This window comes from Heptranchias perlo, unplaced genomic scaffold (genome assembly GCF_035084215.1).
Source record: "Heptranchias perlo isolate sHepPer1 unplaced genomic scaffold, sHepPer1.hap1 HAP1_SCAFFOLD_167, whole genome shotgun sequence".
NCBI lineage: Eukaryota > Metazoa > Chordata > Chondrichthyes > Hexanchiformes > Hexanchidae > Heptranchias > Heptranchias perlo.
Window position 1 is genome coordinate 582893 of NW_027138936.1, and position 18765 is coordinate 601657.

General features: G+C 45.5%; 1 protein-coding gene across 2 annotated transcripts in view; it reads left to right on the forward strand.

The window, feature by feature from the left end:
- rapsn (receptor-associated protein of the synapse, 43kD) overlaps positions 1-18765 on the forward strand; it is a 585875-nt gene that overhangs the window by 378874 nt on the left and 188236 nt on the right. For both annotated transcript variants that reach the window (XM_067977685.1, XM_067977686.1), the window contains one exon: positions 15237-15359. In XM_067977685.1, coding sequence (XP_067833786.1) covers positions 15237-15359 — 123 coding nt within the window. The remainder of the gene's footprint in view (positions 1-15236; positions 15360-18765) is intronic.

An 18765-nucleotide genomic window follows, 5' to 3' on the forward strand; every position in this document is an offset into this window, starting at 1 on the left:
CTCTAAATACTGACCATAAATACTGACCCTAAATTCTGACCCTAAAAACTGATCCTAAAAACTGATCCTAAATTCTGACCCTAAAAACTGATCCGAAATACTGACCCTAAATACTGATCCTAAATACTGACCCTAAATACTGATCCTAAATACTGACCAGAAATACTGACCATAAATACTGATCCCAAATACTGACCCCAAATACTGACCCTAAATACTGATCCTAAATACTAACTCTAAATACTGACCATGAATACTGACCCTAAATACTGACCCGAAATACTGACCCTAAATACTGACCCTAAATACTGATCCTAAATAATGATCTTAAATACTGACCCTAAATACTGATCCTAAATACTGACCCTAAATACTGACCCTAAATACTGATCCTAAATACTGACCCTAAATACTGACCCTAAATACTGATCCTAAATACTGATCCTAAATACTGACCCAAAATAATGACCCTAAATACTGACCCTAAATACTGTCCCTAAATACTGACCCTAAATGCTGACCCTAAATACTGACATTAAATACTGACCATCAATAATGATCTTAAATACTGACCCTAAATACTGATCCTAAATACTGACCCTAAATACTGATCCTAAATACTGATCCTAAATACTGACCCAAAATAATGACCCTAAATACTGACCCTGAATACTGACCCTAAATACTGACCCGAAATACTGACCCTAAATACTGACCCTAAATACTGATCCTAAATAATGATCTTAAATACTGACCCTAAATACTGATCCTAAATACTGACCCTAAATACTGACCCTAAATACTGATCCTAAATACTGACCCTAAATACTGACCCTAAATACTGATCCTAAATACTGATCCTAAATACTGATCCTAAATACTGACCCAAAATAATGACCCTAAATACTGACCCTAAATACTGATCCTAAATACTGACCCTAAATACTGACCCTAAATACTGATCCTAAATACTGACCCTAAATACTGACCCTAAATACTGATACTAAATTGTGACCCTAAAAACTGACCCTAAATACTGATCCTAAATACTGATCCGAAATACTGATCCTAAATACTGACCCGAAATACTGACCCGAAATACTGACCCTAAACACTGATCCTAAATACTGATCCTAAATAATGATCCTAAATACTGACCCTAAATACTGATCCAAAATACTGATCCTAACCACTGACCCTAATACTGACCCTAAATAATGATCCTAAATACTGATCCTAAACACTGACTCTAATACTGACCCGAAATACTGATCCTATATACTGATCCTAAATACTGACCCTAAATACAGACACTAAATACTGACCCCAAATACTGATTCTGAATACTGACCCTAAATACTGACCCTAAATACTGAACCTAAATAATGATCCGAAATACTGACCCCGAATTCTGACCCTAAATATTGACCCGAAATACTGATTCTAAATACTGACCCTAAATACTGACCCTAAATACTGATCCTAAATACTGACCCGAAATACTGATTATTAATACTGACCCTAAATACTGATCTCTAAATACTGACCATAAATACTGACCCTAAATTCTGACCCTAAAAACTGATCCTAAAAACTGATCCTAAATTCTGACCCTAAAAACTGATCCGAAATACTGACCCTAAATACTGATCCTAAATACTGACCAGAAATACTGACCATAAATACTGATCCCAAATACTGACCCCAAATACTGACCCGAAATACTGATCCTAAATACTAACTCTAAATACTGACCCTAAATACTGACCCGAAATACTGACCCTAAATACTGACCCTAAATACTGATCCTAAATAATGACCCTAAATACTGATCCTAAATAGTGACCCTAAATACTGACCCTCAATACTGACCCTAAATACTGAACCTAAATACTGATCCTAAATACTGACCCTAAATACTGACATTAAATACTGACCCTCAATAATGATCTTAAATACTGAACCTAAATACTGATCCTAAATACTGACCCTAAATACTGACCCTAAATACTGATCCTAAATACTGACCCTAAATACTGACCCTAAATACTGATCCTAAATACTGATCCTAAATACTGACCCAAAATAATGACCCGAAATACTGACCCTAAATACTGTCCCTAAATACTGACCCTAAATGCTGACCCTAAATACTGACATTAAATACTGACCATCAATAATGATCTTAAATACTGACCATAAATACTGATCCTAAATACTGACCCTAAATACTGACCCTAAATACTGATCCTAAATACTGACCCTAAATACTGACCCTAAATACTGATACTAAATTGTGACCCTAAAAACTGACCCTAAATACTGATCCTAAATACTGATCCGAAATACTGATCCGAAATAATGATCCTAAATACTGACCCGAAATACTGACCCTAAATACTGACCCTAAACACTGATCCTAAATACTGATCCTAAATAATGATCCTAAATACTGACCCTAAATACTGATCCAAAATACTGATCCTAACCACTGACCCTAATACTGACCCTAAATAATGATCCTAAATACTGATCCTAAACACTGACTCTAATACTGACCCGAAATACTGATCCTATATACTGATCCTAAATACTGACCCTAAATACAGACACTAAATACTGACCCCAAATACTGATTCTGAATACTGACCCTAAATACTGACCCTAAATACTGAACCTAAATAATGATCCGAAATACTGACCCCGAATTCTGACCCTAAATATTGACCCGAAATACTGATTCTAAATACTGACCCTAAATACTGACCCGAAATACTGACCCGAAATACTGATCCTAAATACTGACCCTAAATACTGATCCTAAATAATGACCCTAAATACTGACCCTAAATACTGATCCTAAATACTGACCCGAAATAATGACCCTAAATACTGACCCTAAATACTGATTCTAAATCCTGACCCTAAATACTGATCCGAAATACTGATCCTAAATACTGACCCTAAATACTGACCCTAAATACTGATCCTAAATACTGATTCTAAATACTGACCCTAAACACTGATCCTAAATACTGATTCTGAATACTGTCCCTAAATACAGACCCTAAATACTGATGCTAAATACTGACCCTAAATACTGATCCTAAATAATGACCCTCAATACTGATTCTAAATACTGATCCTAAATACTGATTCTAAATACTGATCCTAAATAATGACCCTAAATACTGACCCTAAATACTGATCCTAAATACTGACCCTAAATACTGATCCTAAATAATGACCCTAAATACTGACCCTCAATACTGATTCTAAATACTGATTCTAAACACTGACCCTAAATACTGATCCTAAATAGTGACCCGAAATACTGATCCTAAATACTGACCCTAAATACTGATTCTAAATACTGATCCTCAATACTGACCTTAAATACTGACCCTAAATACTGATCCTAAATACTGACCCTAAATACTGATCCTAAATACTGACCCTAAATACTGACCCTAAATACTGATCCTAAATACTGACCTTAAATACTGATCCTAAATACTGATTGTAAATACTGACCCTAAATACTGATCCTAAATACTGACCCTAAATACTGACCCTAAATACTGACCCTAAATACTGACCCTAAATACTGATCCGAAATACTGACCCTAAATACTGATCCTCAATAATGACCCTAAATAATGACCCGAAATAATGATTCTAAATACTGATTCTAAATACTGACCCTAATTACTGACCCTAAATACTGACCCTAAATACTGACTCTAAATACTGATCCTAAATACTGATCCTAAATACTGACCCTAAATACTGACCCTAAATACTGATCCTAAATAATGACCCTAAATACTGACCCTAAATACTGATCCTAAATACTGATCCTAAATACTGATCCTAAATACTGACCCTAAATACTGATCCTAAATAATGACCCTAAATACTGACCCTAAATACTGATTCTAAATACTGACCCTAAATACTGATCCTAAATACTGACCCTAAATACTGACCCTAAATTCTGATCCTAAATACTGACCCGAAATATTGATCCTAAATACTGACCCTAAATACTGATCCTAAATAATGACCCTAAATACTGACTCTAAATACTGATCCTAAATACTGATCCTAAATACTGACCCTAAATACTGACCCTAAATACTGATCCTAAATAATGACCCTAAATACTGACCCTAAATACTGATCCTAAATACTGATCCTAAATACTGATCCTAAATACTGACCCTAAATACTGATCCTAAATACTGATCCTAAATACTGATCCTAAATACTGATCCTAAATACTGATCCTAAATACTGACCCTAAATACTGATTCTAAATACTGACCCTAAATACTGATCCTAAATACTGACCCAAAATACTGACCCTAAATTCTGATCCTAAATACTGACCCTAAATATTGATCCTAAATACTGACCCTAAATACTGATCCTAAATAATGACCCTAAATAATGACCCTAAATAATGATTCGAAATACTGATCCTAAATACTGACCCTAAATACTGATCCTAAATAATGACCCTAAATAATGATTCTAAATACTGATCCTAAATACTGACCCTAAATACTGACCCTAAATAATGAACCTAAATACTGACCCTAAATACTGATTCTAAATACTGATCCTAAATACTGACCCTAAATACTGATCCTAAATAATGACCCTAAATACTGACCCTAAATACTGATCCTAAATACTGACCCTAAATACTGATCATAAATAATGACCCTAAATACTGACCCTAAATACTGATCCTAAATACTGACCCTAAATACTGATCCTAAATACTGATCCTAAATACTGACCCTAAATACTGATCCTAAATACTGACCCTAATTACTGATCCTAAATACTGACCCTAATTACTGATCCTAAATACTGACCCTAAATACTGACCCTAAATCCTGACCCTAAATACTGACCCTAAATACTGATCCTAAATACTGATCCTAAATAATCACCCTAAATACTGATCCTAAATAATGATCCTAAATACTGACCCTAAATACTGACCCTAAATAATGATCCTAAATACTGATTCTAAATACTGATCCTAAATACTGACCCTACATACTGATCCTAAATAATGACCCTAAATACTGACCCTAAATACTGATTCTAAATACTGACCCTAATTACTGACCCTAAATACTGACCCTAAATACTGATCCTAAATACTGACCCTAAATACTGACCCTAAATCCTGACCCTAAATACTGACCCTAAATACTGATCCTAAATACTGATCCTAAATAATCACCCTAAATACTGATCCTAAATAATGATCCTAAATACTTACCCTAAATACTGACCCTAAATAATGATCCTAAATACTGACCCTAAATACTGACCCTAAATACTGATCCTAAATAATGACCCTAAATACTGACCCTAAATACTGATCCTAAATACTGATCCTAAATACTGACCCTAAATACTGATCCTAAATAATGACCCTAAATACTGACCCTAAATACTGATTCTAAATACTGACCCTAAATACTGATCCTAAATACTGACCCTAAATACTGATCCTAAATAATGACCCTAAATACTGACCCTAAATACTGATTCTAAATAATGACCCTAAATACTGACCCTAAATACTGATTCTAAATAATGACCCTAAATACTGACCCTAAATACTGATTCTAAATACTGACCCTAAATACTGATCCTAAATACTGACCCTAATTACTGACCCTAAATCCTGACCCTAAATACTGACCCTAAATACTGATCCTAAATACTGACCCTAAATACTGACCCTAAGTACTGACCCTAAATACTGATTCTAAATACTGACCCTAAATACTGATCCTAAATACTGACCCTAAATAATGATCATTGATTCTAATCGCTCCTCTTCTTCAGTTTTCTCCTTGTGATAGTTTTGTTACTCCAGCCTCTCGCGATGCTCTCTGCTGCGCTGTCACCGCTCCCGTGCTCTATTTATACTCCTCCAGCCTCTCGAGATGCTCTCTGCTGCGCTGTCACCGCTCCCGTGCTCTGTCTATACTCCTCCAGCCTCTCGAGATGCTCTCTGCTTGAGTGTCACATAATTCCCACTGCCTCACACTTCCCAGAGGATTGGTAATGATGGACCAGCTTTTGGGGGATGAGATTTATTTGTGAAGAAAAATTTTTGCATTCCTGTCTGACAACAATCGACATAATAAGTATCCTCAGTTCTAGTCCATCCAGACCATGCTGAGCAAAGAGCCGAGTCTGCTGGGCTCCCAGTCGTGTGGGATATTGTATCTACACGCTCACAAGTGAAAGGACAAAAGGCAACAATTGACATGGCTTCAACTGTAAACATCCCAGAGTCACGACAGCTTAAATCAAAGGATACAACCTCAAAATGTTACAGGTTGTAAGGGGAGAGATTGCTCTTCCCATCACACCCTGTACCGCCTGTAACTCAAACCCACCCCACTACCGCCTGTAACTCACACCCACCCCACTACCGCCTGTAACTCACACCCACCTCACTACCGCCTGTAACTCACACCCACCCCACTACCGCCTGTAACTCAAACCCACCTCACTACCGCCTGTAACTCACACCCACCCCACTACCGCCTGTAACTCAAACCCACCCCACTACCGCCTGTAACTCAAACCCACCCCACTACCGCCTGTAACTCACACCCACCCCACTACCGCCTGTAACTCACACCCACCCCACTACCGCCTGTAACTCACACCCACCCCACTACCGCCTGTAACTCACACCCACCTCACTACCGCCTGTAACTCACACCCACCCCACTACCGCCTGTAACTCACACCCACCTCACTACCGCCTGTAACTCACACCCACCCCACTACCGCCTGTAACTCAAACCCACCTCACTACCGCCTGTAACTCACACCCACCCCACTACCGCCTGTAACTCAAACCCACCCCACTACCGCCTGTAACTCAAACCCACCCCACTACCGCCTGTAACTCACACCCACCCCACTACCGCCTGTAACTCACACCCACCCCACTACCGCCTGTAACTCACACCCACCCCACTACCGCCTGTAACTCACACCCACCTCACTACCGCCTGTAACTCACACCCACCCCACTACCGCCTGTAACTCACACCCACCCCTCTACCGCCTGTAACTCACACCCACCCCTCTACCGCCTGTAACTCACACCCACCCCTCTACCGCCTGTAACTCACACCCACCCCTCTACCGCCTGTAACTCAAACCCACCCCACTACCGCCTGTAACTCACACCCACCCCTCTACCGCCTGTAACTTAAACCCACCCCACTACCGCCTGTAACTCAAACCCACCCCACTACCGCCTGTAACTCACACCCACCCCACTACCGCCTGTAACTCACACCCACCCCACTACCGCCTGTAACTCACACCCACCCCTCTACCGCCTTTAACTCACACCCACCCCACTACCGCCTGTAACTCACACCCACCCCTCTACCGCCTTTAACTCACACCCACCCCACTACCGCCTGTAACTCAAACCCACCCCACTACCGCCTGTAACTCACACCCACCCCACTACCGCCTGTAACTCACACCCACCCCTCTACCGCCTGTAACTCAAACCCACCCCACTACCGCCTGTAACTCAAACCCACCCCACTACCGCCTGTAACTCAAACCCACCCCACTACCGCCTGTAACTCACACCCACCCCACTACCGCCTGTAACTCACACCCACCCCACTACCGCCTGTAACTCACACCCACCCCTCTACTGCCTATAACTCACACCCACCCCACTACCGCCTGTAACTCACACCCACCCCACTACCGCCTGTAACTCACACCCACCCCTCTACCGCCTGTAACTCAAACCCACCCCACTACCGCCTGTAACTCACACCCACCCCTTTACCGCCCGTAACTCACACCTACCCCTTTACTATCTGTAACACACACCTACCCCTCTACTGCCTATAACACACACCTACCCCTCTACTGCCTATAACACACACCTACCCCTCTACTGCCTATAACTCAAACCCACCCCTCTACCGCCTGTAACTCACACCTACCCCTTTACTATCTGTAACACACACCTACCCCTCTACTGCCTATAACACACACCTACCCCTCTACTGCCTGTAACACACACCTACCCCTCTACTGCCTATAACACACACCTACCCCTCTACCGCCTGTAACTCACACCCACCCCTCTACCGCCTGTAACTCACACCTAACCCTCTACTACCTATAACTCACACCTACCCCTCTATTATCTGTAACTCACACCTACCTTTCAGTACCTATAACCTTCACCGACCCCTCTATTATCTGTATCTCACACCTGTGCTATTACTGCCTTTAACTAATAAGGGGGTTGGGGTCAGGTAAGGGTAAATTTATTTGTCTAAAGAGAAAAGGCTGTAGGGCAGAGGAGTGATTTGGATTAAAACTGGCACAGTGTGTCAGGAAGGGACAGAGAGTTTAACAAATGTGATAGGGCATTAGTGACTAAGGTCACATCAGGGAAAATAATAAAAAGTTCAAATTAAAGGTGCTGTATCTGAATACATGGAGCATTTGTAACAAGATGGATGAATTAAAGGCCCAAATAGTGATAAATGGGTTTGATCTGTTCGCCATTGCTGAGACATGGTTGGGAACTAAATATTCCATGGCACATGACTTTTAGAAAAGACAGGCAAAGTGGAAAAGGAGGGGTGGGGTATGGGAGGGGGGTGGGGGAGCCCTGATAATAGAGGATGAGATAAGGAGAGTGGTGAGAGAGGATCTTAGTCGGAGGATCAGGAAGTAGAATCAGTACGGGAGGAGCTAAGAAACATTAAGGGGCAGGAAACACTGGTGGGAGTAGTTTACAGGGCCCCTAACAGTAGTTATAGTGTTGGACAGAGGAGCATGTAACAAGGGTAATGCAATAATCATGGGGGACTTTAGTCTTCATATAGACTGGGCAAATCAAATTGGTAAAAGTGTACTGGGGTCTGGAGGAGGAGTCCATGGAATGGATTCCAGACAGTTTTCCAGAACAATATGTTGAGGAACCAACCAGGGAACAGGAAATGAAAAGCAAAATCCTGCAGATGCTGGAAATCTGAAATAAAACCAGAAAATGCTGGGAATACTCAGCAGGTCAGGCAGCTTCTGTGGAGAAAGAAACAGAATTAATGGTTCAGGTCAATGACCCTTCGTCACAACTGGAAGAAGTTGAAGATTAAACCATTTTTAAGCAAGTACAGAGCCAGGGAAAGGGGGAGGGAAGGGAAGAACAAAAGGGAAGGTCTGTGATAGGGTGGAGGGCAGGAATGATGGTGCAAGGCAGAGGAGGGTGGGAATGGGACAAGAAACAAAAGATGGGCCTTGGGGAGCTGTGAATGGTAACAGCTGATCCATTCCCAGCACCTGCTGTCTGAAATAATGGGAGCAGTGGTTCTGATCTGAAGTTATTAAAATCAGTGTTGAGTCTGGAATATCAGAAATAGGAGCAGGAGTGGGCCATTCGGCCCCTCCTGTCTGCTCCACCATTCAATCAGATCATGGCTGATCTTTGACCTCAACTCCAATTTCCCGCCCAATCCCCATATCCCTTGATTCCCCTCGAGTCCAAAAATCTATTGATCTCAGCCTTGAATATATTCAGTGACTCAGCATCCACAGCCCTCTGGGGTAGAGAATTCCAAAGATTCACAACCCTCTGAGTGAAGAAATTCCTCCTCATCTCAGTCTTAAATGTCCGACCCCTTATCCTGAGACTATGTCCCCTAGATCTAGACTCTCTTGTCAGGGGAAACATCCTCTCAGCATCTACCCTGTCAAGCCCCCTCAGAATCTTATATGTTTCAATGACATCACCTCTCATTCTTCTAAACTCCAGAGAGTATAGGCCCATTCCACTCAAGTTGTAGTTTGTAAAGTGTCTAATTGAAAGATGAGGAGCTGTTTCTCGAGCTTCCATTGGGCTTCATTGGAACAGTGTAAGAGGCCGAGGTCAGAGTGGGAGTGCGACGGGGAATTAAAATGGCAAGTGACCGGCAGGTCAGGGTCATGCTTGAGGACAGAGTGGAGGTGGTCAGCACCGTGATCACCCAGTCTGTGTTTGGTCTCCCCAATGTAGAGGAGACCGCATCGTGAGCAGTGAATTCAGTATAGTGAATTGGAAGTGGATTACTGTATAGTGAATTGAATGTAGAGGAGACTGCATTGTGAGCAGTGCATAGTACAGTATAGTAAATTGAAAGAAGTACAGGTAAACCGCTGTTTCACCTGGAAGGAGTGGCCCTGGACGGTGGGAAGGGAGGAGTTGAAATGTCAGGTGTTGCATCTCCTGCACTCACACGGGAAGGTGCTGTGGGGAGGAGAGCGGGTGTTGGGGGTGATGGAAGAGTGGACCAGGGTGTCACGGAGGGAACGGTCCCTTCGGAATGCTGAAAGGGGGGGGGAGGGGAAGATGTGTTTGGTGGTGGGATCGCGCTGGAGATGGTGGAAATGGTGGAGGATGATATATTGAATGTGGAGGCTGGTGGAGTGGAAGGTGAGGACAAGGGGGAGCCTATCATAGTTCTGGGAGGGAGGGGAAGGGGTGAGGGCAGAAGTTCAGGAAATGGGACGGACACGGTCGAGGACCCTGTCAACTATAGTGGAGGGGAATCCTCGGTTGAGGAAAAAGGAAGACCTATCAGAAACACTGGGGTGGAAGGTGGTATCGTCAGAACAGATGTGATGGAGACGGAGAAACTGGGAGAAGGGAATAGAGTCCTTACAGGAAGTGGGGTGGGAGGAAGGGTAATCAGTGTAGCTGTGGGAGTCGGTGGGTTATAGTAGATATTGGTTGACAGCCTTGATTGGGTGATCGTTTTGCTGAACCTACAGGGCTACAGGCCAAGGGCAGGAAAGTGGGATTAGGCTGGATGGGTCTTTTTCGGCCGTCACAGACACGATGGACCGAATGGCCTCCTTCTGTGCCGTAAATTTCTATGATTCTATGAATTCTCAATAAATATACATTCCCTTGAGGAATAAAAACTCCATGGGAATCGTGATACAACCATGGCTAACTAGAGGTGATAAGGATAATATTAGATTGAAGGAAGTGGCTTACAATCTTGCCAAAAAGAGTAGTAAGCCTGAGGACTGGGAGGGTACAAGAGTGAGGAAGTCTTACTGCAATTGTACAGGGGTTTGGTGAGACCTCACCTGGAGTACTGTGTACAGTTTTGGTCTCCTTATCTAAGGAAGGATATACTTGCCTCAGAGGGAGTGCAACGAAGGTTCACTAGATTGATTCCTGGGATGAGAGGGTTGTCCTATGAGGAGAGATTGAGTAGAATGGGCCTATACTCTCTGGAGTTTAGAAGAATGAGAGGTGATCTCATTGAAACATATAAGATTCTGAGGGGGCTTGACAGGGTAGATGCTGAGAGGATGTTTCCCCTGGTTGGAGAGTCTAGAACTAGGGGACATAGTCTCAGAATAAGGGGTCGGACATTTAAGACTGAGATGAGGAGGAATTTCTTCACTCAGAGGGTTGTGAATCTTTGGAATTCTCTACCCCAGAGGGCTGTGGATGCTCAGTCACTGAGTATATTCAAGGCTGAGATCGATAGATTTTTGGACTCGAGGGGAATCAAGGGATATGGGGATTGGGCGGGAAAGTGGAGTTGAGATTGAAGATCAGCCGTGATCTGATTGAATGGCGGAGCAGGCTCGAGGGGCCGAATGGCCTACTCCTGCTCCTATTTCTTATGTTCTAATGTACTACACATTAACTCACACCTACCCCTCTACTGCCTGTACCCTCCACTACCTGTAACTCACAACCACCCTCCACTACCTGTAACTCACACCTACCCCTGTATACATGTATCTCACACGTAGCCCTGTACCACATGTATCTCACACGTACCCCTGTACCACATGTATCTCACACGTACCCCTGTACCACATGTATCTCACACGTACCCCTGTACCACATGTATCTCACACGTACCCCTGTACCACATGTATCTCACACGTACCCCTGTACCACACGTATCTCACACGTACCCCTGTACCACACGTATCTCACACGTACCCCTGTACCACACGTATCTCACACGTACCCCTGTACCACATGTATCTCACACGTACCCCTGTACCACATGTATCTCACACGTACCCCTGTACCACACGTATCTCACACGTACCCCTCCGCTACCTGTTACTCACCCTATCCATCTATTGCCTAAATCTCACACTTACCATTTTACTACCTGTAACTCACACCCACCCTTCTACTGCCTGTAACTCACACCCACCCTTCTACTGCCTGTAACTCACACCCACCCCTCTACCGTCTGTAACTCACACCCACCCCTCCACTCCTGTAACTCACATCCACCCCTCTACGGCCTGTAGTTCACACCTACCCTCTACCGTCTGTAACTCTCACCCACCCCTCTACTGCCTGTAACTCACACCTAACCCTCTACTGCCTGTAACTCTCACCCACCCCCTACTGCCTGTAACTCACACCTAACCCTCTACAGCCTGTAACTCTCACCCACCCCTCCACTGCCTTTAACTCTCACCCACCCCTCTACTGCCTGTAACTCTCACCTACCTCTCTACTGCCTATAACTCACACCTAATTGGGATTGTGGATGCTTTGGTGATAGTTTTCCAAAATTCCCTGGACTCAGGAGAGTTCCCGGCAGATTGGAAAACTGCTAATGTAACACCGTTATTTAAAAATGGTAGTAGGCAGAAGGCTGGAAATTATAGGCCAGTTAGCTTAACATCTGTGGTGGGTAAAATTTTGGAGTCTATTATTAAGGAGACAGTAACGGAACATTTGGATAAACATAATTTAATAGGACAAAGTCAGCATGGCTTTATGAAGGGGAAGTCATGTCTGACAAATTTGCTTGAGTTCTTTGAGGATATAACGTACAGGGTGGATAAAGGGGAACCAGTGGACGTAGTGTATTTAGACTTCCAGAAGGCTTTCGACAAGGTGCCACATAAAAGATTATTACTTAAGATAAAAAATCACTGGATTGGGGGTAATATTCTGGCATGGGTGGAGGATTTGTTATCGAACAGGAAGCAGAGAGTTGGGATAAATGGTTCATTCTCAGACTGGCAACCAGTAGCCAGTGGTGTTCCGCAGGGGTCGGTGCTGGGTCCCCAACTCTTTACAATCTATATTAACGATTTGGAGGAGGGGACCGAGTGCAACATATCAAAATTTGCAGATGATACAAAGATGGGAGGGAAAGTAGAGAGTGAGGAGGACATAAAAAACATACAAGGGGATATAGACAGGCTGGGTGAGTGGGCGGAGATTTGGCAGATGCAATATAATATTGGAAAATGTGAGGTTATGCACTTTGGCAGGAAAAATCAGAGAGCAAGTTATTTTCTTAATGGCGAGAGACTGGAAAGTACTGCAGTACAAAGGGATCTGGGGGTCCTAGTGCAAGAAAATCAAAAAGTTAGTTTGCAGGTGCAGCAGGTGATCAAGAAAGCCAACGGAATGTTGGCTTTTATTGCTAGGGGGATAGAATATAAAAACAAGGAGGTATTGCTGCAGTTATATAAGGTATTGGTGAGACCGCACCTGGAATACTGCATACAGTTTTGGTCTCCATACTTAAGAAAAGACATACTTGCTCTCGAGGCAGTACAAAGAAGGTTCACTCGGTTAATCCCGGGGATGAGGGGGCGGACATATGAGGAGAGGTTGAGTAGATTGGGACTCTACTCATTGGAGTTCAGAAGAATGAGAGGCGATCTTATTGAAACATATAAGATTGTGAAGGGGCTTGATCGGGTGGATGCGGTAAGGATGTTCCCAAGGATGGGTGAAACTAGAACTAGGGGGCATAATCTTAGAATAAGGGGCTGCTCTTTCAAAACTGAGATGAGGAGAAACTTCTTCACTCAGAGGGTGGTAGGTCTGTGGAATTTGCTGCCCCAGGAAGCTGTGGAAGCTACATCATTAAATAAATTTAAAACAGAAATAGACAGTTTCCTAGAAGTAAAGGGAATTAGGGGTTACGGGGAGCGGGCAGGAAATTGGACATGAAGCTGAGTTCGGATCGGTCAATGCCCTGTGGGTGGCGGAGAGGGCCCAGGGGCTATGTGGCCGGGTCCTGCTCCGACTTCTTGTGTTCTTTCGATTTGTGGTTGGGATCAGATCAGCCATGATCTTATTGAATGGCGGAGCAGGCTCGAGGGGCCGATTGGCCTACTCCTGCTCCAATTTCTTATGTTCTTATGTTCTAACCCTCTACTGCCTGTAACTCTCACCTATCCTCTACTGCCTGTAACTCTCACCCACCCCTCTACTGCCTGTAACTCTCAACTACCCCTCTGCTGCCTGTAACTCTCACCCACCCCTGACTGCCTGTAACTCTCACCCACCCCTCTACTGCCTGTAACTCTCACCCACCCCCTACTGCCTGTAACTCTCACCCACCCCCTACTGCCTGTAACTCTCATCCACCCCCTACTGCCTGTAACTCTCACCCACCCCTCTGCTGCCTGTAACTCTCACCTACCCCTCTACTGCCTATAACTCACACCTAACCCTCGACTGCCTGTAACTCTCACCTACCCTCTACTGCCTGTAACTCTCACCCACCCCTCTACTGCCTGTAACTCTCAACTACCTCTCTGCTGCCTGTAACTCTCACCCACCCCCAACTGCCTGTAACTCTCACCCACCCCTCTACTGCCTGTAACTCTCACCCACCCCTCTACTGCCTGTAACTCTCACCCACCCCCTACTGCCTGTATCTCTCACCCACTCCTCTACTGCCTGTAACTCTCAACTACCTCTCTGCTGCCTGTAACTCTCACCCACCCCCTACTGCCTGTAACTCTCACCCACCCCTCTACTGCCTGTAACTCACACCAAACCCTCTACTGCCTGTAACTCTCACCCACCCCTCTACTGCCTGTAACTCTCACCCACCCACTACTGCCTGTATCTCTCACCCACTCCTCTACTGCCTGTAACTCTCAACTACCTCTCTGCTGCCTGTAACTCTCACCCACCCCCCACTGCCTGTAACTCTCACCCACCCCTCTACTGCCTGTGCTCTTTGGTCGGATTCATTGGTGCATTCAACAAATTTTGACGCCAGCCCTTTCAGGCACACAAGCCACCCAATGTCCGACAGTGAAAAGGGGTCTCCGATGGTCTCTCAGGGAGACGGGTGGCAGGGAGTGATGTGACCCAGTGTCGGTGAAATCTGTCTTCTCTTTCACAGAAAGCGTTTCCTCGTTATGACTCATCGCTGAGCATCATGGTAGAGATCGGAAACCGTCTGGGTCAGGCTCAGGTTCTGATGGGAATTGCGAAGTGTTGGCTGATTCAGAAGGAGCAAGACAAGGTAGGAGACAATACACAGGGCCAGTTGTTTCACACCGAAGACAACATACTCGACTACATCCATTGGCACAGAGGCAACTGTGGAGAGGGCACGGCATTATATGGTGGTGGAGGGGGCACTGCATTTTATGGTGGTGGAGAGGGCACTGCATTATATGGAGGTGGAGAGGACATGGCATTATATGGTGGTGGAGAGGGCACGGCATTATATGGTGGTGGAGAGGGCACGGCATTATATGGAGGAGAAGGCACTGCATTATATGGTGGTGGAGAGGGCACTGCATTATATGGAGGTGGAGAGGGCACTGCATTATATGGTGATGGAGAGGGCACTGCATTATATGGTGGTGGAGAGGGCACTGCATTATATGGTGATGGAGAGGGCACTGCATTATATGGAGGTGGAGGGGGCACTGCATTATATGGTGGTGGAGAGGGCACTGCATTATATGGTGGTGCAGAGGGCACTGCATTATATGGAGGTGGAGAGGACATGGCATTATATGGTGGTGGAGAGGGCACGGCATTATATGGTGGTGGAGAGGGCACGGCATTATATGGAGGTGGAGAGGGCACTGCATTATATGGTGATGGAGAGGGCACTGCATTATATGGTGGTGGAGAGGGCACTGCATCATATGGTGATGGAGAGGGCACTGCATTATATGGAGGTGGAGGGGGCACTGCATTATATGGTGGTGGAGAGGGCACTGCATTATATGGTGGTGCGGAGGGCACTGCATTATATGGTGATGGAGAGGGCACTGCATTATATGGTGGTGGAGGGGGCACTGCATTATATGGTGGTGGAGGGGGCACTGCATCATATGGAGGTGGAGAGGGCACTACATTATATGGAGGTGGAGAGGACAGTGCATTATATGGTGGTGGAGGAGAAGGCACTGCTTAAAATGGTGGTGGAGAGGACACTGCATTATATGGTGGTGGACAGGGCACTGCATTATATGGTGGTGGAGGGGGCACTGCATTATATGGTGGAGGAGAAGGCACTGCATTATATGGTGGTGGAGAGGACACTGCATTATATGGTGGAGGAGAAGGCACTGCATTATATGGTGGTGGAGAGGGCACTGCATTATATGGTGGTGGAGAGGGCACTGCATTATATGGTGGTGGAGAGGACACTGAATTATATGGTGGAGGAGAAGGCACTGCATTATATGGTGGTGGAGAGGGCACTGCATTATATGGTGGTGGAGAGGGCACTGCATTATATGGTGGTGGAGAGGACACTGAATTATATGGAGGTGGAGGGGACACTGAATTATATGGTGGTGGAGGGGGCACTGCATTATATGGAGGTGGAGGGGGCACTGCATTATATGGTGGTGGAGGGGGCACTGCATTATATGGAGGTGGAGGGGGCACTGAATTATATGGAGGTGGAGGGGACACTGAATTATATGGTGGTGGAGGGGGCACTGCATTTTATGGAGGTGGAGGGGGCACTGAATTATATGGAGGTGGAGGGGACACTGCATTATATGGTGGTGGAGGGGGCACTGCATCATATGGAGGTGGAGAGGGCACTGCATTATATGGTGGTGGAGGGGGCACTGCATCATATGGAGGTGGAGAGGGCACTGCATTATATGGTGGTGGAGAGGGCAATGCATTATATGGTGGTGGAGGGGGCACTGCATTATATGGTGGTGGAGGGGACACTGCATTATATGGTGGTGGAGAGGGCACTGCATTATATGGTGGTATGGGGGCACTGCATTATATGGTGGTGGAGGGGGCACTGCATTATATGGTGGTGGAGGGGGCACTGCATTATATGGTGGTGGAGGGGACACTGCATTATATGGTGGTGGAGAGGGCACTGCATTATATGGTGGTGGAGGGGACACTGCATTATATGGTGGTGGAGAGGGCACTGCATTATATGGTGGTATGGGGGCACTGCATTATATGGTGGTGGAGGGGGCACTGCATTGTATGGTGGTGGAGGGGGCACTGCATTATATGGTGGTATGGGGGCACTGCATTATATGGTGGTGGGGGCACTGCATTTTATGGTGGTGGAGGGGGCACTGCATTATATGGTGGTGGAGAGGGCACTGCATTATATGGTGGTGGAGAGGGCACTGCATTATATGGAGGTGGAGGGGACACTGCATTATATGGTGGTGGGGGCACTGCATTTTATGGTGGTGGAGGGGGCACTGCATTTTATGGTGGTGGAGAGGGCACTGCATTTTATGGTGGTGGAGGGGGCACTGCATTTTATGGTGGTGGAGGGGGCACTGCATTATATGGTGGTGGAGGGGGCACTGCATTTTATGGTGGTGGAGAGGGCACTGCATTATATGGTGGTGGAGAGGGCACTGCATTATATGGAGGTGGAGGGGACACTGCATTATATGGTGGTGGGGGCACTGCATTTTATGGTGGTGGAGGGGGCCCTGCATTATATGGATGTGGAGGGGGCACTGCATTTTATGGTGGTGGAGAGGGCACTGCATTATATGGTGGTGGAGAGGGCACTGCATTATATGGTGGTGGAGAGGGCACTGCATTATATGGTGGTGGAGAGGGCACTGCATTATATGGAGATGGAGGGGACACTGCATTATATGGTGGTGGGGGCATTGCATTTATGGTGGTGGAGGGGGCACTGCATTATATGGTGGTGGAGAGGGCCCTGCATTATATGGATGTGGAGGGGGCACTGCATTTTATGGTGGTGGAGAGGGCACTGCATTATATGGTGGTGGAGAGGGCACTGCATTATATGGTGGTGGAGAGGGCACTGCATTATATGGATGTGGAGGGGGCACTGCATTATATGGACGTGGAGGGGGCACTGCATTTTATGGTGGTGGAGAGGGCACTGCATTATATGGTGGTGGAGGGGGCACTGCATTATATGGTGGTGGAGAGGGCACTGCATTATATGGTGGTGGAGAGGGCACTGCATTATATGGATGTGGAGGGGGCACTGCATTTTATGGTGGTGGAGAGGGCACTGCATTATATGGTGGTGGAGAGGGCACTGAATGATATGGAGGTGGAGAGGGCACTGCATTATATGGAGGTGGAGAGGGCACTGCATTATATGGAGGTGGAGGGGGCACTGCATTATATGGTGGTGGAGGGGGCACTGCATTATATACTGGTGGAGAGGGCACTGTATATATATGGTGGTGGAGGGGGCACTGCATTATATGGTGGTGGAGAGGGCACTGCATTATATGGAGGTGGAGAGGGCACTGCATTATATGGTGGTGGTGGGGGCACTGCATTATATGGTGGTGGAGGGGGCACTGCATTATATGGTGGTGGAGGGGGGAACTGCACTGTATTGTGCTGCAGAGGGCACTGCATTATATGGAGGTGGAGAGCGCACTTCATTATATGGAGGTGGAGGGGGCACTGCATTA